This window comes from Centropristis striata, chromosome 2, assembly GCF_030273125.1.
Source record: "Centropristis striata isolate RG_2023a ecotype Rhode Island chromosome 2, C.striata_1.0, whole genome shotgun sequence".
NCBI lineage: Eukaryota > Metazoa > Chordata > Actinopteri > Perciformes > Serranidae > Centropristis > Centropristis striata.
Genome location: NC_081518.1, coordinates 10,155,643 through 10,173,484, shown reverse-complemented (window position 1 = coordinate 10,173,484; position 17,842 = coordinate 10,155,643). Strand labels below are relative to the sequence as shown.

The 17,842-nt window shown below is 39.4% G+C and overlaps 1 protein-coding gene across 1 annotated transcript; it reads left to right on the top strand.

Moving 5' to 3' along the window:
• Positions 1 to 790: 790 nt before the first annotated feature.
• dna2 (DNA replication helicase/nuclease 2) lies at positions 791 to 17,309 on the top strand. Its single transcript, XM_059358354.1, has 25 exons — positions 791 to 1,676; positions 2,539 to 2,595; positions 3,257 to 4,157; positions 4,506 to 4,617; positions 5,133 to 5,282; positions 5,518 to 5,701; positions 5,874 to 6,022; positions 6,630 to 6,752; positions 7,508 to 7,754; positions 7,910 to 8,024; positions 8,257 to 8,413; positions 8,647 to 8,838; positions 8,942 to 9,214; positions 10,611 to 10,724; positions 10,830 to 10,939; positions 11,224 to 11,333; positions 11,510 to 11,638; positions 11,952 to 12,044; positions 12,196 to 12,389; positions 12,624 to 12,713; positions 13,703 to 13,916; positions 14,278 to 14,367; positions 14,515 to 14,700; positions 14,837 to 14,985; positions 15,682 to 17,309. The coding sequence occupies exons 1-25, from the start codon at positions 1,647 to 1,649 to the stop codon at positions 15,731 to 15,733; spliced, it is 4,221 nt and encodes a 1,406-aa protein (XP_059214337.1). The 5' UTR covers positions 791 to 1,646; the 3' UTR covers positions 15,734 to 17,309.
• The last annotated feature ends 533 nt before the right edge of the window (positions 17,310 to 17,842 follow it).

The following is a 17,842-nucleotide window of genomic DNA, read 5'->3' as shown; positions in this document are numbered from 1 at the left end:
CTTCTGCGCATTGTCCAGAAAAGCCGCGCATGCGTAGAACCACAAAAAGCAGCGCATGCGCAAAAGCGAAACCGGCCGCGCATGCGCAGAAACGCAGAAAAAAAAATAAAAATAGAAAATTAAAAAATTAAAAAAAATAAAAAAATTAAAAAATTAAAAAAAAATTAAAAATTAAAAAAAAAAATAAAGAAAAAAAAATACATGTAAAAAAACACTTAAGGCAATGAAATTCATAGGGGTGGTATAGACTGGCCCCTGTAACGCACACACCCCGACGGCAGCATGCCCCGAAACGCGTGTACTGCGAGGGCCCGTTCAGTACTGCTTGTTATACTATGGCACCCGGGCTGTCTTCAGTATTTAGTGAATTTTTTCATTTTACTGGGAAAATATTTTATTCATAAGCAAAAATTTTCTGCCTCCAAGCCAACCTTTCCTCATTTTTTGGTTGAATTTAATTCACTTTATAAATCTTTAGCCCTGGTTAAAAATAAAAAGAATATACAATTTCTAGATTACTAAAAAATATTTGATGTACTCTCTGGCATTTTATGATGTAATGATTTTGTATTAGCTATTAGTATTTATTCATTTATTTTGTTTTTTTATTATTTAGGTTCTATCTTATCTGAGACTTTGGGAATACATTCTGTAAATTCATTTATTTTATTTATTGACTTTTCGTTTTTGTATCTGTGAAAGAGCTCTTATGTATTGTGGAATGTGTTAATGTTTGACATAATTTGTAAATTGAATACTTAAATAAAGTAAAAAAAAAAATTAAAAAAAAGCTTCATTATGCAGAATTTTCGAAACTTAAACTAGTGAGATATAAAATAATTCACCCCCCTCAGAGTTGTCATGGAAGCGAAAATCAGCTTTTGAGAGTAGAGGCATCGTTTGAACCAGGCTGTAAACATGTTTATTTCTACTGTGAAATCGGACATTTTAACATGAGAGTCAATCTAACTTGCTCCCTTCTGCAGCCTGCCTCGAGCGGCGAGTCGAGGAATTGCAGTTTTTGGTACTTCCGCATAGGCTTCACAGCTCCGGACCGGAGCTTGCCGCTTGGTCCTAGTGCCGTCCACTTCTCTTTTGGACGGTAAAAACTGCAGGGGACAAAAACGGCCTTTACTTTTGAAAAAGTGTCCCCCCCAAAATATTACGTCCGTGATTCCATTATACTATTCTAAACTATAACGGTTATTACCCGCTTAGTGATCTTGTCGCTCCACATCAGAAGAAAAAAGCGGAAGTCCTCTGATGTCATTTCCGATGCGCGAAGCAGAAACTTTGGCGCCCCAGACTTTTAAACATCCTCAAACACCTCTGGGATATACAGCGGGAAGATGATCAATAAGATGGCTCCAATCCCGGTAACTTTCGCGGAAAGGTCGCGTTAACTGACTGTGTTAGGGTTGCCAGTAACCTCATAGTTGTGGAGTTGCAGAGTCTTTCAAAGTCGAGCAAAATAAGCGCTCTCCTGATAGCTGTGTGGTAAGCTGCGCTGACCCCTCCGTTGACAACAAAGTCAATCCGTAGCTAAAAAGATATCGCTAATTAACAGCATTTCACGTTAGCCCTGGCGGACAATTTGTCTGTTGGGAAGAAGGAGCACACATACCGGTTGTTTGAGGAGAGTCACAATGAACAGGACCAAACTGAAGAAAAACATGGTGAGTTCAGGGGGTTCAGCTCGCTATTTATTTTCATTAGAGTGGATTAGGCAGTCACGTTACGAACTAAGCTGTAATAAAACAGTGCAACGATAGCTGGTAAATGTGACGCCTGTCACCGTTAATTATGTCCACAGTCTCTTGATAACTCAGCTGTGTTTCTGTCTGGTTTGATTGATTTCTATCGATCCCTCCTGTGCAGCCATCTTTTATTTTTTTAGGTCAAGAATGTAAATGACCAGGAACAGAAAGCTCCTTATTAATACATTTAAATGTAAAACTGTGAGACGTTCCACACACCTGAGGATATCGGTCACATGCTAATAAATGTGTAACTTGCATAAGCCTGTGTTGTCAGTCTGTATTGTCTAAATCAGAAGTTCTTAGTTGTTTTTTTTAACCAAGAACCTCTTGCAATTTACATTTAGTAATGTCTTAGACTACAAAAGAAATGTTTGATAAAGATGTTGGCCTTGTGTTAAAAAATATGTCTATATATGAAGTTCAGGTACTGAAGCATGTACTTATGTACTAGTGTTTACATACGCTTAATAAAACAGTGATTCTTAATAGGACATTTAAAGTCATATCTATTTTTTTTTTATAAAAATGTGACCTATTAACTATTTTAGATTTAAAAATGTATATATAAATTGTAAAAGCATTCCATATCAATACAAAACAGCAGAAAGAAAACAAAATGTATTCCTGCAACATGCTTGGTTGTTGCTGCCTTGTTATGGAGTTTTTGTACCCCAAAAAACTTTCTACAGTCAGGAATGCTGAACATGAAGCTCTGTTAACATGCAACAAACGTAACCAGTGAAATGCTGTCAAATGTTTTCTTTGTGGTTTCTGTCAGGCGCCTGGAGGACAGAAGAACATTTCATCCTTCTTTTCCTCTCAAAACCACCAGAAGGTAAATTATATTCTTTCTTTTTTTTAGTTTTCAAAACGTGTCTTAATGCCATTGTTGATCATTTAGACATATGGCTATTTTGAGAGACAATTGTTCGTAATGTGCATATAGTAATCAAATAGGTAGATTTTTTTTAAATTTTACACAGGCTATGGTAGAGGCATGTAGTGTCACTCAGTAAAAACTATTGCACAACTTTAGGAAAGGATTACACTTAACTGTAAATTGCTATTATACGGCCTTTAAGAACAGGAAAAGTCAACATATATAATTAATAACATATACAAACAACTAATACACCATAAATATAGTATCTACCAAGTCTAATTTCTTGTTTATGTGAGCAGCACATCCTTCTTGTACATTAAACGCCTCTTGAAGTTGCTTTTGCAGAGGAATGTTCCTGTCTTACCAGTCTTATTAATTTTTTACCTAAATTATTTATATTTAAATGTATAACATTCTCTTCTGTATTTTGCTTGCTTGTCTCTTTTTCACCTTTTCACGTCATTTTTTCCCCATCTTTTTCCTCTATTCTTTTGTGCTTTAATGTGATATTGCATTTCTCTTTGATTTACATTAAGAATTTACTAATATTTTTTAGGTAATTAGTTTAAATAGTGTTTCAACTCTGTTTGTTGACTCTCTTTGTTGCTTTTAGGACTTGTCATCTTCCACCAAATCTTCCGTCCCTGGCACAACACTCACCAGGACTGGGCCTCAGATCAAAGATGGTGAAACCTCCACATTCAGACCACATTCCCCCTTAAAGAGGTGTATCCTTGGGGACCTTGAAAACCTCCTGCCCTCCTCACCAGATCTTCTGCTCACTGTGCCTGAGACCCCCAACAGTCAGATCAGGCTTGCCTCCTCTTCGTCCTCCAGAGATCCATGTCCACTCAGCCCCAAGACCAGCAGAGAGGTGTCGAGCCTGGAGATCCTCGGCCAATTGTCTCCCATCTGTCGTAGTCCACGTTCCAAAGGGCAGAAAGCACGTAGAAGTATGGCTGAGGAGGGAGGGGAAACCCAAGGGCAAGAGGGATGGTCTGGCTCCGTAAAAAGACTCATCAGCCCTCCCCAAGAGTCCAACAACGTCAAGAGACCAAGAAATGTCAATCCACCGGCACAAAGAACTGCACTCAGCCCCACAGGTAGCGCCCTGAGAGTAACAAGGCCTGTGTTTAGCCTTTTGAAGACACCACATTTCACCAGTGGCCAGTCAGAGGGTGATATCCGAGGTACTGAAGTGGTCTTGAATGACAACAAGAACTCTTTTGGGGAACTGAGAAAAAATCAGAAAGATTGTGGTTTTACTGTGATCACGGAGCAGAAAGCAGCTGATTGGAAGGCCAGTGGAAACCCACACACTCGTCTGGATGTGGACACATACACTCTGACTGCTCACATGCACAAACCTAGTGCACAAGCTGTCAAACCTGCAATGCAGAGGGGTGTAAAGGAGAGAAAGGTCGACCTTAACAAGGTAGAAGCTACAAGAACAGCAAAAGCATTTAATGGAGACGGAGAAAATGTGAAATCATCGGATCAGATGCAGACTGGAGGTAACACTTTCAAAATAGTAATGTAATGATATGTTTTGATGGTTTATCTTTGCTTTGATGATAATGGGTCATTGATAATGGAATCGATACATTGATTCAGATCGATGGAGTGTTTAAAAGTGTTTCTATAAGTCTACATTAAACATGCTGCCTTTAAGACGAGGATAAGACAAGATATAAGCTATTTCATATAAAATCCCGGATTAATTTATATTGAGTGTTATATGATGTCAATAATATATTTTCACAGTATAAATGCAGCTGTTATTCACAAGCATTTCTTGTTTTTAATCCTTGCTTACGTCTCCTTTTATTTTGTTACTTTTTCGCATTTAAAAAACAAAACAGGAAAGACGTCAGTGTCTCATGTGGAAGAGGGGTTGGATGCAAGCTGGTTTGCAGAGCTGATGGACGATAATGATGAAGGTTTTGTGATAAAGGACGAACCAAAAAAACCCCGGTGAGAAACACTTGAAGGTCTTTATTTTATTATTATTGGAGCTGTATTACTGGAGCTGTTATTATTTTATTTTATTAACCAAGTCAAGTGCTTGGACACACATATACTCCCCATGTGTGATGTTCCCTTTTCTACTTCTCCTTCATCTTTTCCCCTCTATTATTGATATCAGGAAATGTATTGTTACCTAACCGCAGCAACAATACATTTCCTGATATCAATAATAGAGGGGAAAAGATGAAGGAGAAGTAGAAAAGGGAACATCACACATGGGGAGTATATGTGTGTCCAAGCACTTGACTTGGTTAATAAAAGCTACTGAAAAGCATCTATCTCAGTATCAGTTCATCCCTCTGTGGGCTGATGGTAGCCTTGTAGCTGAGGTGAGTTTAAGACTGGAAAGTTGCCAATGATACAGAGGACCTTAATGTTTCTACATTCAGATTTTTAGATATGATGCATGACAGATGATTGAAAAAACAAACATATGACACATGTCCTCTCTGTTTACACAGTAAGGTACCGGACCATGTGATCCTTTCTGGAGGCCTAAACAACCGTTACTGGGTTGTCGATGTGGAGGAGAGGCCTGGCCACAAAACACTCACCATCTCATGCTCCAGATCTCAACATCCAACCGAGACGTGCCTACTGAAAGATGGATGGTAATGTCTTGTTTGCAGGTCTTACGCCCTCCTCACATTGTGATTCTATTCCTTATTTTCATCCAAATGTAAATTGGATGAAAATTTACCTACAAGCCTAGTTTTGTGAAAGTAGCACTGACTTTTCATCTTCATCTATGAACAGGATTTCTCTGTCTTTTTGTCTCTGTCTTCATCATGCATGTCTTTGTGTCTCTTCATTCCTATGAAATGATCATTCGCTGGGTGTTTCCAGGGAGATGACGCCTGTCTGTCGTGGTGATGTTGTTCATCTAGAGGGTCACTCTAATGGTGGATCCTGGGTAGTGGACAGGGAGCAGGGCTTCTTGGTTTTACTACCTGATAGCCTCATCTCAGGTACCAGCATCTCAAGCTCCATCCGCTGCATGAGACGTGCAGTTCTGGCAGATATGTTCAAGGTAAAAAACGTTACTATTGCAATTATTATCACTACTATCTTTTTGTGTTGGTTAATGTATTGTTGTTGTTTTTTTAACTTACTCTTTTATCTTGAAGTGGACAGCACACTGAACATGCACAATACCACAATGTTAAACTCTGTTCTTTCCCTTCCTTTTTGCTGTGATGCAGAGTTTTGACGGAGGATCAAAGCAAATGCTGAATGGCACCATGGTCCATGAAGTCTTCCAGAGAGCAGCTACAGCTAAAGACTTTTCTTTGGAGACACTGAGTAAGCTGGCTGACCAAGCCCTCTGCAGTCCTCAGTACCTGGGAGACATGTAAGTACTTAACTTACGCCCTACAGGGTGCTGCAGACCTTTTTTATGTGGGTAATGATACAATATGGAGTTTGTCATAACGAAGCACTTGACAAATTAAAAAAATGTCAGAGAAATACTGCACATTCACTTGGAGAACTTTCAGTTCTGCTCTCTTCACATCATTCATCTCCTGAGCGCTGAATAATATACTTCTACTCAACAAAAAAGGAGAAGCTTTCTTTGTATTTATGTCATGAATACCATTTATGCAGCCCAGAATGTGGCCATGGCTAAAATAATCAACATCCTGAATGGAGCATCCAGGCTACAGGAGGGAGGTCAATATTCACTTAATAGTCAGTTTCACCACAACCCGGGTGTGCAGTAATGTGCTGCCCACTGCTCCTAAGCATGGTGTGTTCACTGGAATGTTCAAAATGGATGGGTTAAATGCAGATGTTGAATTTCCCAATTGTGGGACTAATGAGGAAATCTTAATCTTTATCTTAACCTTAAAGGCTTTTAGATCTGTGAAATTGGAACTTTTTAAAAACGTTTTTCTGGTTAATATATACTTTCTGAATTGTGTTGCATGTAATGTATCACTTTGTCCATGTGTGTTTAGGTACAGTTTGGGTGTAACCCAGGAAGAGATGAAGCAGGAACTGCATGATTATCTGCCCTCACTGGAACATTGGGCCAAAGAATACCTGAGCTCCACAACACCAAAAGCCATCAGCCTAAAAAGGTATGTACGTACAGTACGTTCTAAAAAAGCTTGCTACCTGTTTGTTTTTGTGTTTTTGTTTCGTATCTCGTATTAATCAGTGTAATGATGAATATCAAAAGCATATTTGACCCTTCACTCCGCTCCACCCTTTCAGTGTTAGTCGCTGCTAGTCTGTTCAGCTGTTCAAGCCCAAATTCTCACTTACTGCACTCTCTAAAACATTGTCATATTTTTGGATCAACAAAAAATTGATGTCAGAGAGAAGCAGGCAGAAGGTTATAATATGCATTTAAGGATATATAACCCCAATGTCAAACTGACTCAGCAGCGAAAACTGGTTTGGGATTGTGGCTAAAGCCTCCAGAGCACAGTGTAAAAGTGCACACCACCTCCTAGAGTCCTATTTTTTAGTAATTTTGTGTATAAATGACTAATTAGTACAAAACGTTTTGTCATCACCTCGGGCAGCAACATGCAGCTGCATTGTTGGTTAATGTTCACCTCTGAAGTACTTGTTTTTGCCACTTATAGGCTCAGCTTGTTTTTGTGTCTGACAGGATCATGTATAGGATCCCTATAGATATAGATCATTTTTAAAAGAATGAAATCCTTTATGTTTAACCTGAAATGGCAGCTTTATTGATGATTGGCCAGTCTGTACATGGGATGGGGCGGGACTTGGCAAAGGGTCAATTACCCGAACCCAGTGCCAATAAGATTTTTTCACTTTTAAGTGCTGTTTTTATGTCTGTCTGTGTCTGTCTGGACCTCAGCTCCAGCAGCAGCAGAGCTCCGAGCAGGTGTCAGGACTCGGCAGCTGTTGTCACTGTAGCAGAGCTGGCAGACATAGAAGAGAATGTGTGGTCACCAAGATTTGGTCTGAAAGGGAAAATCGATGTGACAGCGAGGGTTCAAATCCAAAGACCACGAAGCGGTAGTTACAGAACCTCAGAGGACAGGACCGTCCCCCTGGAGCTGAAAACTGGAAAGGAATCAAACTCAATAGAGCATCGCAGTCAGGTTGGTGGACCACAGCGCGCTCAAATATACAGACACACACTCGTAAATTGGTGGGGCAAATTGTCAGCTTACACTCAAGCAAATTTAATGACATTAAAAAATTTGCACAACTATGGTTTTAAGATGTTTGCATTTAAGTGTTTTCGTGATTGTAGGTGATTCTTTACACTCTGATGAGTTTGGAGCGATTCAATTCTGATGCTGGCTTCCTGCTTTACCTCAAGACTGGCAACCTGCACCCTGTAGTGGCCAGCCACATGGACCGCAGAGGTACAGTATCTCAACATCAACCTGCCCAACACCAGTGTTATAGCAATTATTTTAAAATACTATTTTATCTAAATAATTATCGTAGGATATTCTACTGATAAATTGTTAATGTATTTACACACACACTCATTTCAGCTAAATTGTGTGTGCTTGAACCACAACTAATGGTGCAGTGTCTTACACTTTTATAGCAGCCTCTTGTGTCATCATTGCTGAACTCTGTTTTTCTCAGAGCTGCTGAAGCTGAGGAACACGTTGGTTCATCACATTCACAACTGCGTTGAGACGGAGGCGAAGAGGAGCCGCCTGTCCAGACTTCCTGAGATCCTGACAGACAGACAAACCTGCCGTTACTGTCCTCAGCAGAGAAACTGTGCTTTATATGAGAGGTAAACGTTTTAAACTCACTTTGTGGATATGTCAAACATTAGGACTTTTGGTAAACTTACTAATTAGCATCTTATAGTTCATATAATAAACTATTAATGCAGATTATGAAGTAGTTGAGTTTGAATAGTGGTGAAATGGTGGCATTGGGCTCTCTCACTCATCCTCTTTTCCAACCGGCTCCTCTCTTGTGGCCTCTCTTTTCCTCGTTCTTACCACCCCAACCTTCCACCAGATCGATCGGTGGCAGCTCTGCAGACGACTGTGAGGATGTTGTGCGTGACTTCCTACAGCAGGAAACGGGTCACCTTCTCCCACCACATCTTAGCTACTTTTCCCACTGGCTGCTGCTCTGCTGCCTTGAGGCTTCCAGCATGGAGGCCAAAAATAGCAGAAAGCGTGTGTGGCTTCAGACAGCTGAGGAGAGGTAAAAAACTGGTTTCTCAAATATAAACAATAAAGACGAACCAAATATTGAATATAAAAACCTTTAACACACAGTATTTGTTTACTCTGACCTGTGTTTCCAGTGAGAAGAATGGGAGCTGTGTGGGGAATGTGCAGCTCAGTGGCCCAGTGACCGTGAAGTCTGAAGGGGTTTTCTTCCATCGTTTCCAGCGAAGCAGTGTGGTGCCACAGAAGAGTTTGGCCAGCAGCGGTTTGGCCAGCAGCGGTTTGGCCAGCAGCGGTATTGCCAGCGGGGATCGCATTGTTGTTAGCGATCTGGAAGGTCGTCTTGTTGGTTTGGCAACAGGATACCTGTGTGAGGTCAGCAGGACATCAATCAGCTGCACTCTGGACAGGTGAAAAATGAACCCACATGTAAAAAAAGATGACAAAAGCTTGCACAACCAGAAGCTTAATACTAGGTGCTGGCGAGAAGAACACGTAAAAGCAGAAAAATAGTGTCCATATACTAGATAATGCTCCATGAACATATATTTAGGGCCCGAGCAGGCAACGACCTGCGAGGTCCCTATTGTATTTCGAATGTTTATTCGGGACACGCGTCGGGGCATGCTGCCATCGGGGTGTGTGCGTTACAGGGGCCAGTCTATACCACCCCTATGAATTTCATTGCCTTAAGTGTTATAGTGTGGCCACGGTACCAAATATGAAATTAGACTGCCACCACAGTGCCACCTAGGGGCCGATCAATAAAACCTTAAAGGGTTATCTTCAGGAGGGCATTGACAATAATTGTACCAAGTTTTGTATAATAATGCACAAACTTTCCCTTTAATCCTCATACAGTGTCTGAAGGAGGACTCTTAACTGATATGTATAAGTTAGAAGAGGCAGGTAGCAATGGTGGAAAGTAACTATGTACATTTACTCAAGTACTGGACTTAAAGTAAAATTTTGAGGTACTTTTATGTACATTTTATGTAACTTTATACTTCTAATCCACTACATTTTGAGGCAAATATTGTACTTTACCTCTACATTTAGCTGACAGCGTTAGTTAGTTTTCAGGTCAAGATTTAAAATGAAAAACATGATACATTTAAAATGATTACCCATTTTTATAAATTAAACCACTTAAAAGTTTAGTAGGTAGTTAAAATGAGCGGAGTGGAGTCATTTCACAGTGTGGTATTAGTACTTTTACTGAAGTAAAGGATCTGAATACTTCTTCCACCACTGTCCTTTTTATTTCTTTCCTTTTTTTTTTTACTTTTCAGGTCAAGATTTAACATAAAAGATGGTGCGCATGCGCGAGTCGCTGTGTCGTGCGCATGCGTGGCGCTCTTAAGTATTTTGTATCTCCAAATGGGTTGGACGGATTAACACCAAACTTGGTATACTTATTGTCAATGCCCGCCTGAGGATAACCCTTGAATATTTTTATTGATCGGCCCCTAGGTGGCGCTCTGGCGGCAGTTTAATTTAATAAGTGCCACTGTGCCCAGACCATAACACTTAAGGCAATGATATTCATAGGGGTGGTATAGACTGGCCCCTGTAACACACACACCCCGACGGCAGCATGCCCCGACACGCGTGTACTGCGACGGCCCGTTCAATACTGCTTGCAGTCCGAGTTATTCTTATTTTCCTCAGATTGAATGAAACCACATATACCTGCCATTTTAAATATTACCACCACAGGACTATCATTTTTTTAAAAAACTTTTTTCTTCACCAGCTGCTAAACTTAATTAACACCTCTTTTTCTTTGTTTACTGTGTTATCTAGAGACCTGTCTAAGTTCAGTGGTGTGTTGTTTCGATTGGATGGGGATGAAGGTGTGGTGGGCCTCAGCACTCACCTCACAAATCTCTCCAGACTGATGGAAAACTGTCAGGACAGGTTGGTACAGTTAAATTCAATAAGTCAAGTTATGATGGCATATTATGCATATAATGGCAAAACCAACTTGTGCCTTTGGAAAACACACATTTTATGTTTGTGCAGTGATCGTCTGAGGGAGCTGGTTGTTGACCTCCGTCTTCCAGAGTTTATTTCCAACCTAAGCTCTGTTCTGCCTCGAGAGGCCAAGGACACTGTGGCCAACATCCTCAAAGGTAATAAAGCTGTCTTCCATCGACTTTATTTGTCCTCCTTATACATTTGTATTCTACTATCCATTTCTGTGGGGGACAATGTTATAAATGCGAAAGTTATTAGACATTATACCCACTTCACCAGAATTTTCACACAGTTGCCAGAGTTATACTTTCATAATAAAATCAATAATAGAACATTTTCTTTTAAATTAAATTAACTATCAAATGTCCACAATTTTCTGGTATACAATATATCATCATTTGAATATTTAATCAATTAATGCATTTGTGTGTGTATGTAGGTCTCAACAAACCCCAGAAGCAGGCCATGAAGAAAGTGTTGTTATCTAAAGACTACACGCTTATTGTTGGCATGCCGGGCACCGGGAAAACCACAACAATCTGCACTCTGGTAAACTCCTAACCATGATCTACAAACGTCACCTTACCCAAACCACAAATCAACTTTATTTACTCCCTAATGAGATCTGAACTCTAACCCTCTCTCCCCCACCTTTCCTTCTTTATTTCTCATGTGGCACCCTCTGCTTGTTTCTCTTTTGTCTATTCCTCACTATTTCCTCTCAGGTTCGCATCCTTCATGCATGTGGGTTCAGTGTGCTGCTGACCAGCTACACCCACTCTGCTGTCGACAACATCCTGCTGAAGCTAAAGCGCTTCCGGGTTGGGTTTCTGCGTCTTGGGCAGGGGCAGAAGGTGTGCTACAGTTTGGCTTCTGTTATTCAGTGTGTAAAGTACTAAGAAAATTAGTCTACACTTTCTAAATTAAAAGTAATATAAACTCTCATTTCGTAGCTATATCTGCTACTTTAGGAAAAAAAAGCTATTCCATTCTCTCATTTGGTAGCACAAATTACTACCAAGTATTATTGAATTAAACATTATTTTGTCAAAATAGTGACATTTTGGATGATGGGAAGAGTTAAACAAAAAGAACCCTCAAAAGTCTCCTGTTTTGTCCTCTAACCTGCTCTGATTTCTCTCTTGTTTTTGCCGCCCCCCCCTCCAGGTTCATCCAGACATCCTGCCTTACACAGAGGAAAGTGCGAGGAAGAAGGGAGTTCACACTCTGCCAGAGTTGGAGCAGCTTTATAGCAAGGAGGTGCAGAGATAGTTTGTTGTTTTTTTCTTAGAATATTAAACCTCTGATCTCAGTGTTGTTCCTGCATCAACACGTCACTTGTTATTGTAACTAACACCATTTAAATACAATTTGTAAGCATCTCATATAATGATCCTCTCACTTTGTCTAGCTGGTAGTGGCAACCACCTGTATGGGCATCAAGCATCCCATTTTCACACGCCGCCGGTTTGATTTCTGCATCGTGGACGAAGCTTCACAGATCAGCCAGCCTATCTGTCTGGGACCTCTGTTCTATGCCAAGAGATTTGTTCTGGTCGGAGATCACCAACAGCTACCACCTATCGTACAAAATCAAGAGGCGAGGTAGAGAATGCATGCGTGTGTGTGTGTGTAGATGAGGTGTATGTATATATGTTACCTTAAGTACATTTATTGTAGTTATTTGTCTTTATTTTAGGTAAAACCAGTCATTAAGTTATGGTTAAAGGCAGGTTTCAATATGTACTGTAGGGAATGTGACGGGTCATTTTGACGTTAACTGATATTTCTGTTGACATTATTTTTAAAATTAATTTCTTTCTTTCTTTTCTCCTCCAGGTCACGCGGGATGGACGAAAGTCTATTTAAGCGATTGGAGCTCCACAGTGAAGCAGTGGTGCAGCTCAACGTACAGTACCGGATGAATAGGTACACCTACATAAAAACAACACTTAACGCTTCAGTAATCCTGTCATGTTTATTATGAGCTCATCGTTTGGACCATTCAAATAGTAATGTTACCCTTAACTATATATGTAAATAAATGGCTAGCTATTTTCTGTAATAAATAAAATCTGAATTACTTTGATTTCAAATCTACATTGCCAGTAAAAAGTTTGGACACAACTTTATTTTTTATTTTCAACATTGTAGATTAATATTTAAAGAAATCAGAACTTTGATGGAACACATGGAATTATGTAATTAACAAAATGTGTCAAACAAACCAGAATGTTTTATATTTTAGATTCTTCAAAGTAGCCACCTATTGCTTTGGCGGTCTCAAACACATTAAGAAGGCAAGAAATTCCACAAATTAGCTCTTGACGAGCCACAGCACCTCATGAAGCTGACAGAGAAAACAAAAGTGTACAACGCTGTCATCAAAACAAGAGGTGGATACTGTGAAGAATCTAAAATATAAAAAAATATTCTGGTTTGTTTTTTTCTCTCTTTACTACATAATTTTATAGTTTTGATGTCTTTAGTATTTATCTACAATGTTGAAAATAATAATTAAAAAAATAACATTGAATGAGAAGGTGTGTCAAAACTTTTGACTGGTAGTGTAAATTTTTTTAGTGGAGTTGTATGAGGTACTTGCGTAACTATAGTCCATTTATTTACCTACAGCAGTAGATTGCTTATTTTCTGTGACTGCTCTCCAAACTAGGGGCGTGCTGACAGTCTATTGTCTGTAATAGGCTACACTCACAGTGAATAAGTTCCTCATACAACCCCACCTCAAATTATCCAAACTGTTCCTATGCAGAGAAACCGTTTACGCTCTTCTCTTGCTTTAGCGTTGCAGAAAAAAACCTAAACCTATTCACTTTACAACAAAAGCACAGGAGTTGTTTGGACAAAGAATAATGAGTTCTACCCTATAATAAACAGTGTGTGCTCTGTGTTTTTAGGCAGATAATGTCTCTCAGTAACTCGCTGATGTATGAGGGCCGGCTGGAGTGTGGATCGGAGAAGACAGCCACTGCCCTGATCACCCTACCCTTCCTGCAGTCTGTGCAGTCGGAGCTTAGTGCCTACTCTGAGACTCAAGCGCAGCATGACCTGGCTTGGATACAGACGACATTGTTGCCCAGCAACCCTGTTTCCTTCCTAGATTGCTCTATGGTTGGTAGAATATACAGTGCAAGTCAGCCATTAGCTAGATGTTGAAAAATTAAAATTACCAATGAAGGTTAGCTTCAGCTGTTCAAAGGTCTGTTATCAAGCAAATTAGTTCTGTTAGTCTGACAAAATACAAATCAGTTCTGATTTAAACTTTATAAGTTTAGATATTCTTTAAAAGGTTTTTCTTGCTAGGTTTTTAACTCAGATGATTGATACAAACTTTATCAGGTCTGCTTTCTTCTGAAAGATCGAGGTATTAAATCAGCTGCTTCAACAGCGGAAAAAGTAATTTACAGTATGTGGGGGGGGGGGGGGGGGGAAATCATAGGGCTGTTGACTATCTTGTTTCTCTCGACTTTAGGTGCCAGCACTGGAGTCTGTGGAGCAGGGAGGTGTAAGCAATCACACCGAGGCTGCTCTCATACACAAGCTGCTCTCACTGCTGATAAAGGTACATCGATTGCCCAATTGATGCTCAAGCATTTATGGTATAATACAGAATAAATGTTTTATGTACAGTGATTAAATAAAAAAAAAACTATAGAAATAATGGGTGTATACTTCTCATTCTAACCCATGCTTATTTTACTTTCTTCAGGCAGGGTGTAAGCCCAGTGACATTGGTGTTATCGCCCCCTACAGACAGCAGTTAAAGAGCATCTCTGCTCTGCTGCAGTCTTCTGCTTTCACCGGTGTGGAAGTGAACACAGTGGACAAATACCAGGGAAGGGACAAAAGTCTGATTGTTTTTTCTTTTGTCCGGAGCACTGCAGAGGAAGGAAACGTAAGTGTTTCTCTTCCCGTCTCACTTTTTTTTGGATTCCTCTTTCATCAATGTGCTCTGTGTCAGTGTGTCACTGAACAAGAAAATGAACAGGTCAGCGGGAACCTGATTCTCCCTCTGCTTTTTCTTCTCACAGTTAGGAGAGTTGTTGAAGGACTGGCGTCGCCTGAATGTAGCCATCACCAGGGCGAAACACAAGCTGCTGATGGTGGGCTCAATCACAACGCTACGACGCTACGCACCTGTGGAGAAACTACTCAACCATCTCCAGCAAGAGAACATGATATCCTTTAATGACACAATATAAAACTCTTTGATGGGAGTCCTGTAAGTAGTTATTTATATACAGCAGAATTACCTTTACAGCCAGTAACTTAAGCAAAAATGGTGGTTGAGGCTAAATGACTGCTTCTATGCATTTTTGATTTATTAAATAGGGTTATATTAGGAGCAGTCTGTGTGTGTGTAATAAAGTGACGTTGATGTTTGAAAGGGTCTGTCTGACAGCAGGGTAAAGTGGGAATCTGCACTGATGCAAAACAATGTAAAGTGTAGCAAAGTGTATTTTAGCCACCTAAAAAAGATACACAAAATAACAAACACTGACTACAAGACTCCCATTTTTCTGTGAAGTAAAATGACTGTTTTTGTCACTGGAGTCTGGTGGCATTGAAGAGAGCAAAGATGAATAGAACTGGAGTTCCACCCATGTAAACTTAAACAGCACTGTCTGGCATCATAGAAATGACTGAATATTGTCAACATAGTTTAAACTTACACCAATAAAGTTTTTGAGGTGCTTTAAAATACTTTTTATAATACTTTTTAAACCACAAGACTTTATACAACGACTCTAGATAAGAAAATCATATAAACCTACTTTAAAATCTTAACTAGCCATTTAACTTGTGTTGTGGTTCCTTTTGGTTTTTCAATGTATTGTGTGTTCACAAAGTTTTTTCCTGAGCCCTTACTTCACATCATCCAACTCCCACCAGCTGCTCACATGGCCTTACCGAGCATGTCACTGTGATAGATGTCTATGGAGCCATGGTGGTGTTTCTGGTCATCTGCCTGTCTCACACTGGAGCTGCTGTGGATCACCTCAACAAGGCAGATGGGGCTGTGATCAGTTGACAACAATTCAAAACCTAGTCATAGCTCACCTGTCCATCTGTGAAAAATAAGTATTACTACTAAAAATATCTCAGAGGCTGCTAACTGTCACCTTTTGACAGAATGTACACATGTGTACCTTTTGATTTTTCCCCCCTATAAATAATTTGATGGTGTGTAACACTAATCGATACATACGCACTAGGACAGACACCCGAACCTGTAGGTTATGGAGGGGACAATGTCTCTCATCTGCACTAGTTAAACATTCTAAGTTTTATATGTGATTTTAATTAAGAGCCTTAATTTCAGATTGCTTTGTTGTGTAACATTGAAATACTGAAACACATGCACCATCCAACATCTTTCCCATCTGCACTGTTTTTTTGCTAATCAATAAATGGGTAGTTTAGGCTTCAGGAATCCAGACTGGAAAGGCACAACCTCATGAACTTAATTAATGCACTCCGGTTTTAAGTATCTGTAGTTAATGTCTGCTGTGAAACAAAGTACTGGATACTATATCATTAACAGTTTCTCACAAACGTGTACTGCATCCGTAAAATGGCCTTACAGTTGTGTTAACTGACATTGCGGGATTATGGTACTATGCATCAAACCTTAACGAGAAATACTTCATACACTGATGTTTTTCATCAAATACCTCTTCATACACTGTGACAATATGTAGGACCATTGGTACTTTATCTCAGTATTTAAAACCTCAACACAGAAAGTCATTATTTATGTGAATATGGAGACCAAACAAGTTATTTATAGTTCATGTCACTCTGCTCGCTGCAACAGTCAGATAAGCTCAGAAATTTCTATCAGTTAACTGAAACACATTGAAGAATGAAAAACCTTTCAGACTGAGAAGTACAGTTCAGTTTTCATCTGAGAAAGGACAATTACAAAGAAATTGAAAGGAACTTTTATACAAGTAATTACCTTCTAATTATTCATAAGTTTACTATAATAAGAAAAAACTAGTTAATTCCTTCATGTACAGCAGAATTCTAGCAGACCTGAAGCTGTACATAGACAAATGATTTACAAAAGAAACTGGCTTAATATTTACCAGTTAAAACTCCAGGAATTGGTAGGAAAACACAATTTAGAAAGAAATATATTCTGCTCAAATTTAATTTCAATTCCAATGGAATGTAACAGTTTAACTGATTATTAATTTTTCATTACTGTCATTACAGTGTTTCTCATAATGTACTGGCAACCAAGCTAACAATGATTTGTTTGATTTCCGATTATCCTTTTACATGTCTTGTTTCTGTATTTTGTTATTGTAACTTTAATATTGTAATTTTTTGTAAATAAATAATACAAATAAAATCAAAGAATGTTTCTTCCATCTTGTAGTGTATGTAGGCATGCTTAGAGCCTGGACAATTATGTGTTTTTCTTTTTATTTAAACAATTTTTTTTCATAAGATCGTACACAGCCTGTGTCTGCTTCTCTGTGCGGGTACATAAAGGTGTTGGTCTGTCTAGCTATGTTGATTCTTCCGTCCTCTCAATTCTAGTTCGAGCTTGAGGCCTCGACTGGAGCACTGGTAAACTGCAAAAACACACACAGAGAGACAGTCTATTGTGGTTAACAACATCTGCTATTGGTGTAATGAAACATTGTTTAATGGTAGGTAAAAGAGATGTTGCCTCTATGGCTTAGTTAATTTAAATTGCATTGGTTTGGAGGGTGAGGGAATTGGGAAGCCCGTGGAAGAATATGTCAGAATAATAGCGTTTTGTAATGTATATTTGGCAAAGCACAGCATTGTCCTGATGTGTGCATCTGACCACATACTGTACATGCTGGGTCGGTGGGTTGAGAGGAAAGTCCATGATGTACCCTTCCCCCTGCTGGGCGACAGCCAGATCTCCACTCCTGGTTTCAAACACCAGTTTGGGATTCACATTTTCTAACAAATGTAATATATACACATGCAACATTATGGTCAAAGACTAAATTACAAAGTAGTTATAATATTAATGTTGAGTGTTGGCTAAC

Bases quoted from the DNA above. Each gene is read 5' to 3' on its own strand.
- dna2 (XM_059358354.1), top strand. From the start codon at position 1,647: ATGAACAGGACCAAACTGAAGAAAAACATG. The intron at 6,753-7,507 runs GTATGTACGTAC...TCTGGACCTCAG, and splicing joins AAAGCCATCAGCCTAAAAAG to CTCCAGCAGCAGCAGAGCTC. The intron at 8,025-8,256 runs GTACAGTATCTC...TGTTTTTCTCAG, and splicing joins CAGCCACATGGACCGCAGAG to AGCTGCTGAAGCTGAGGAAC.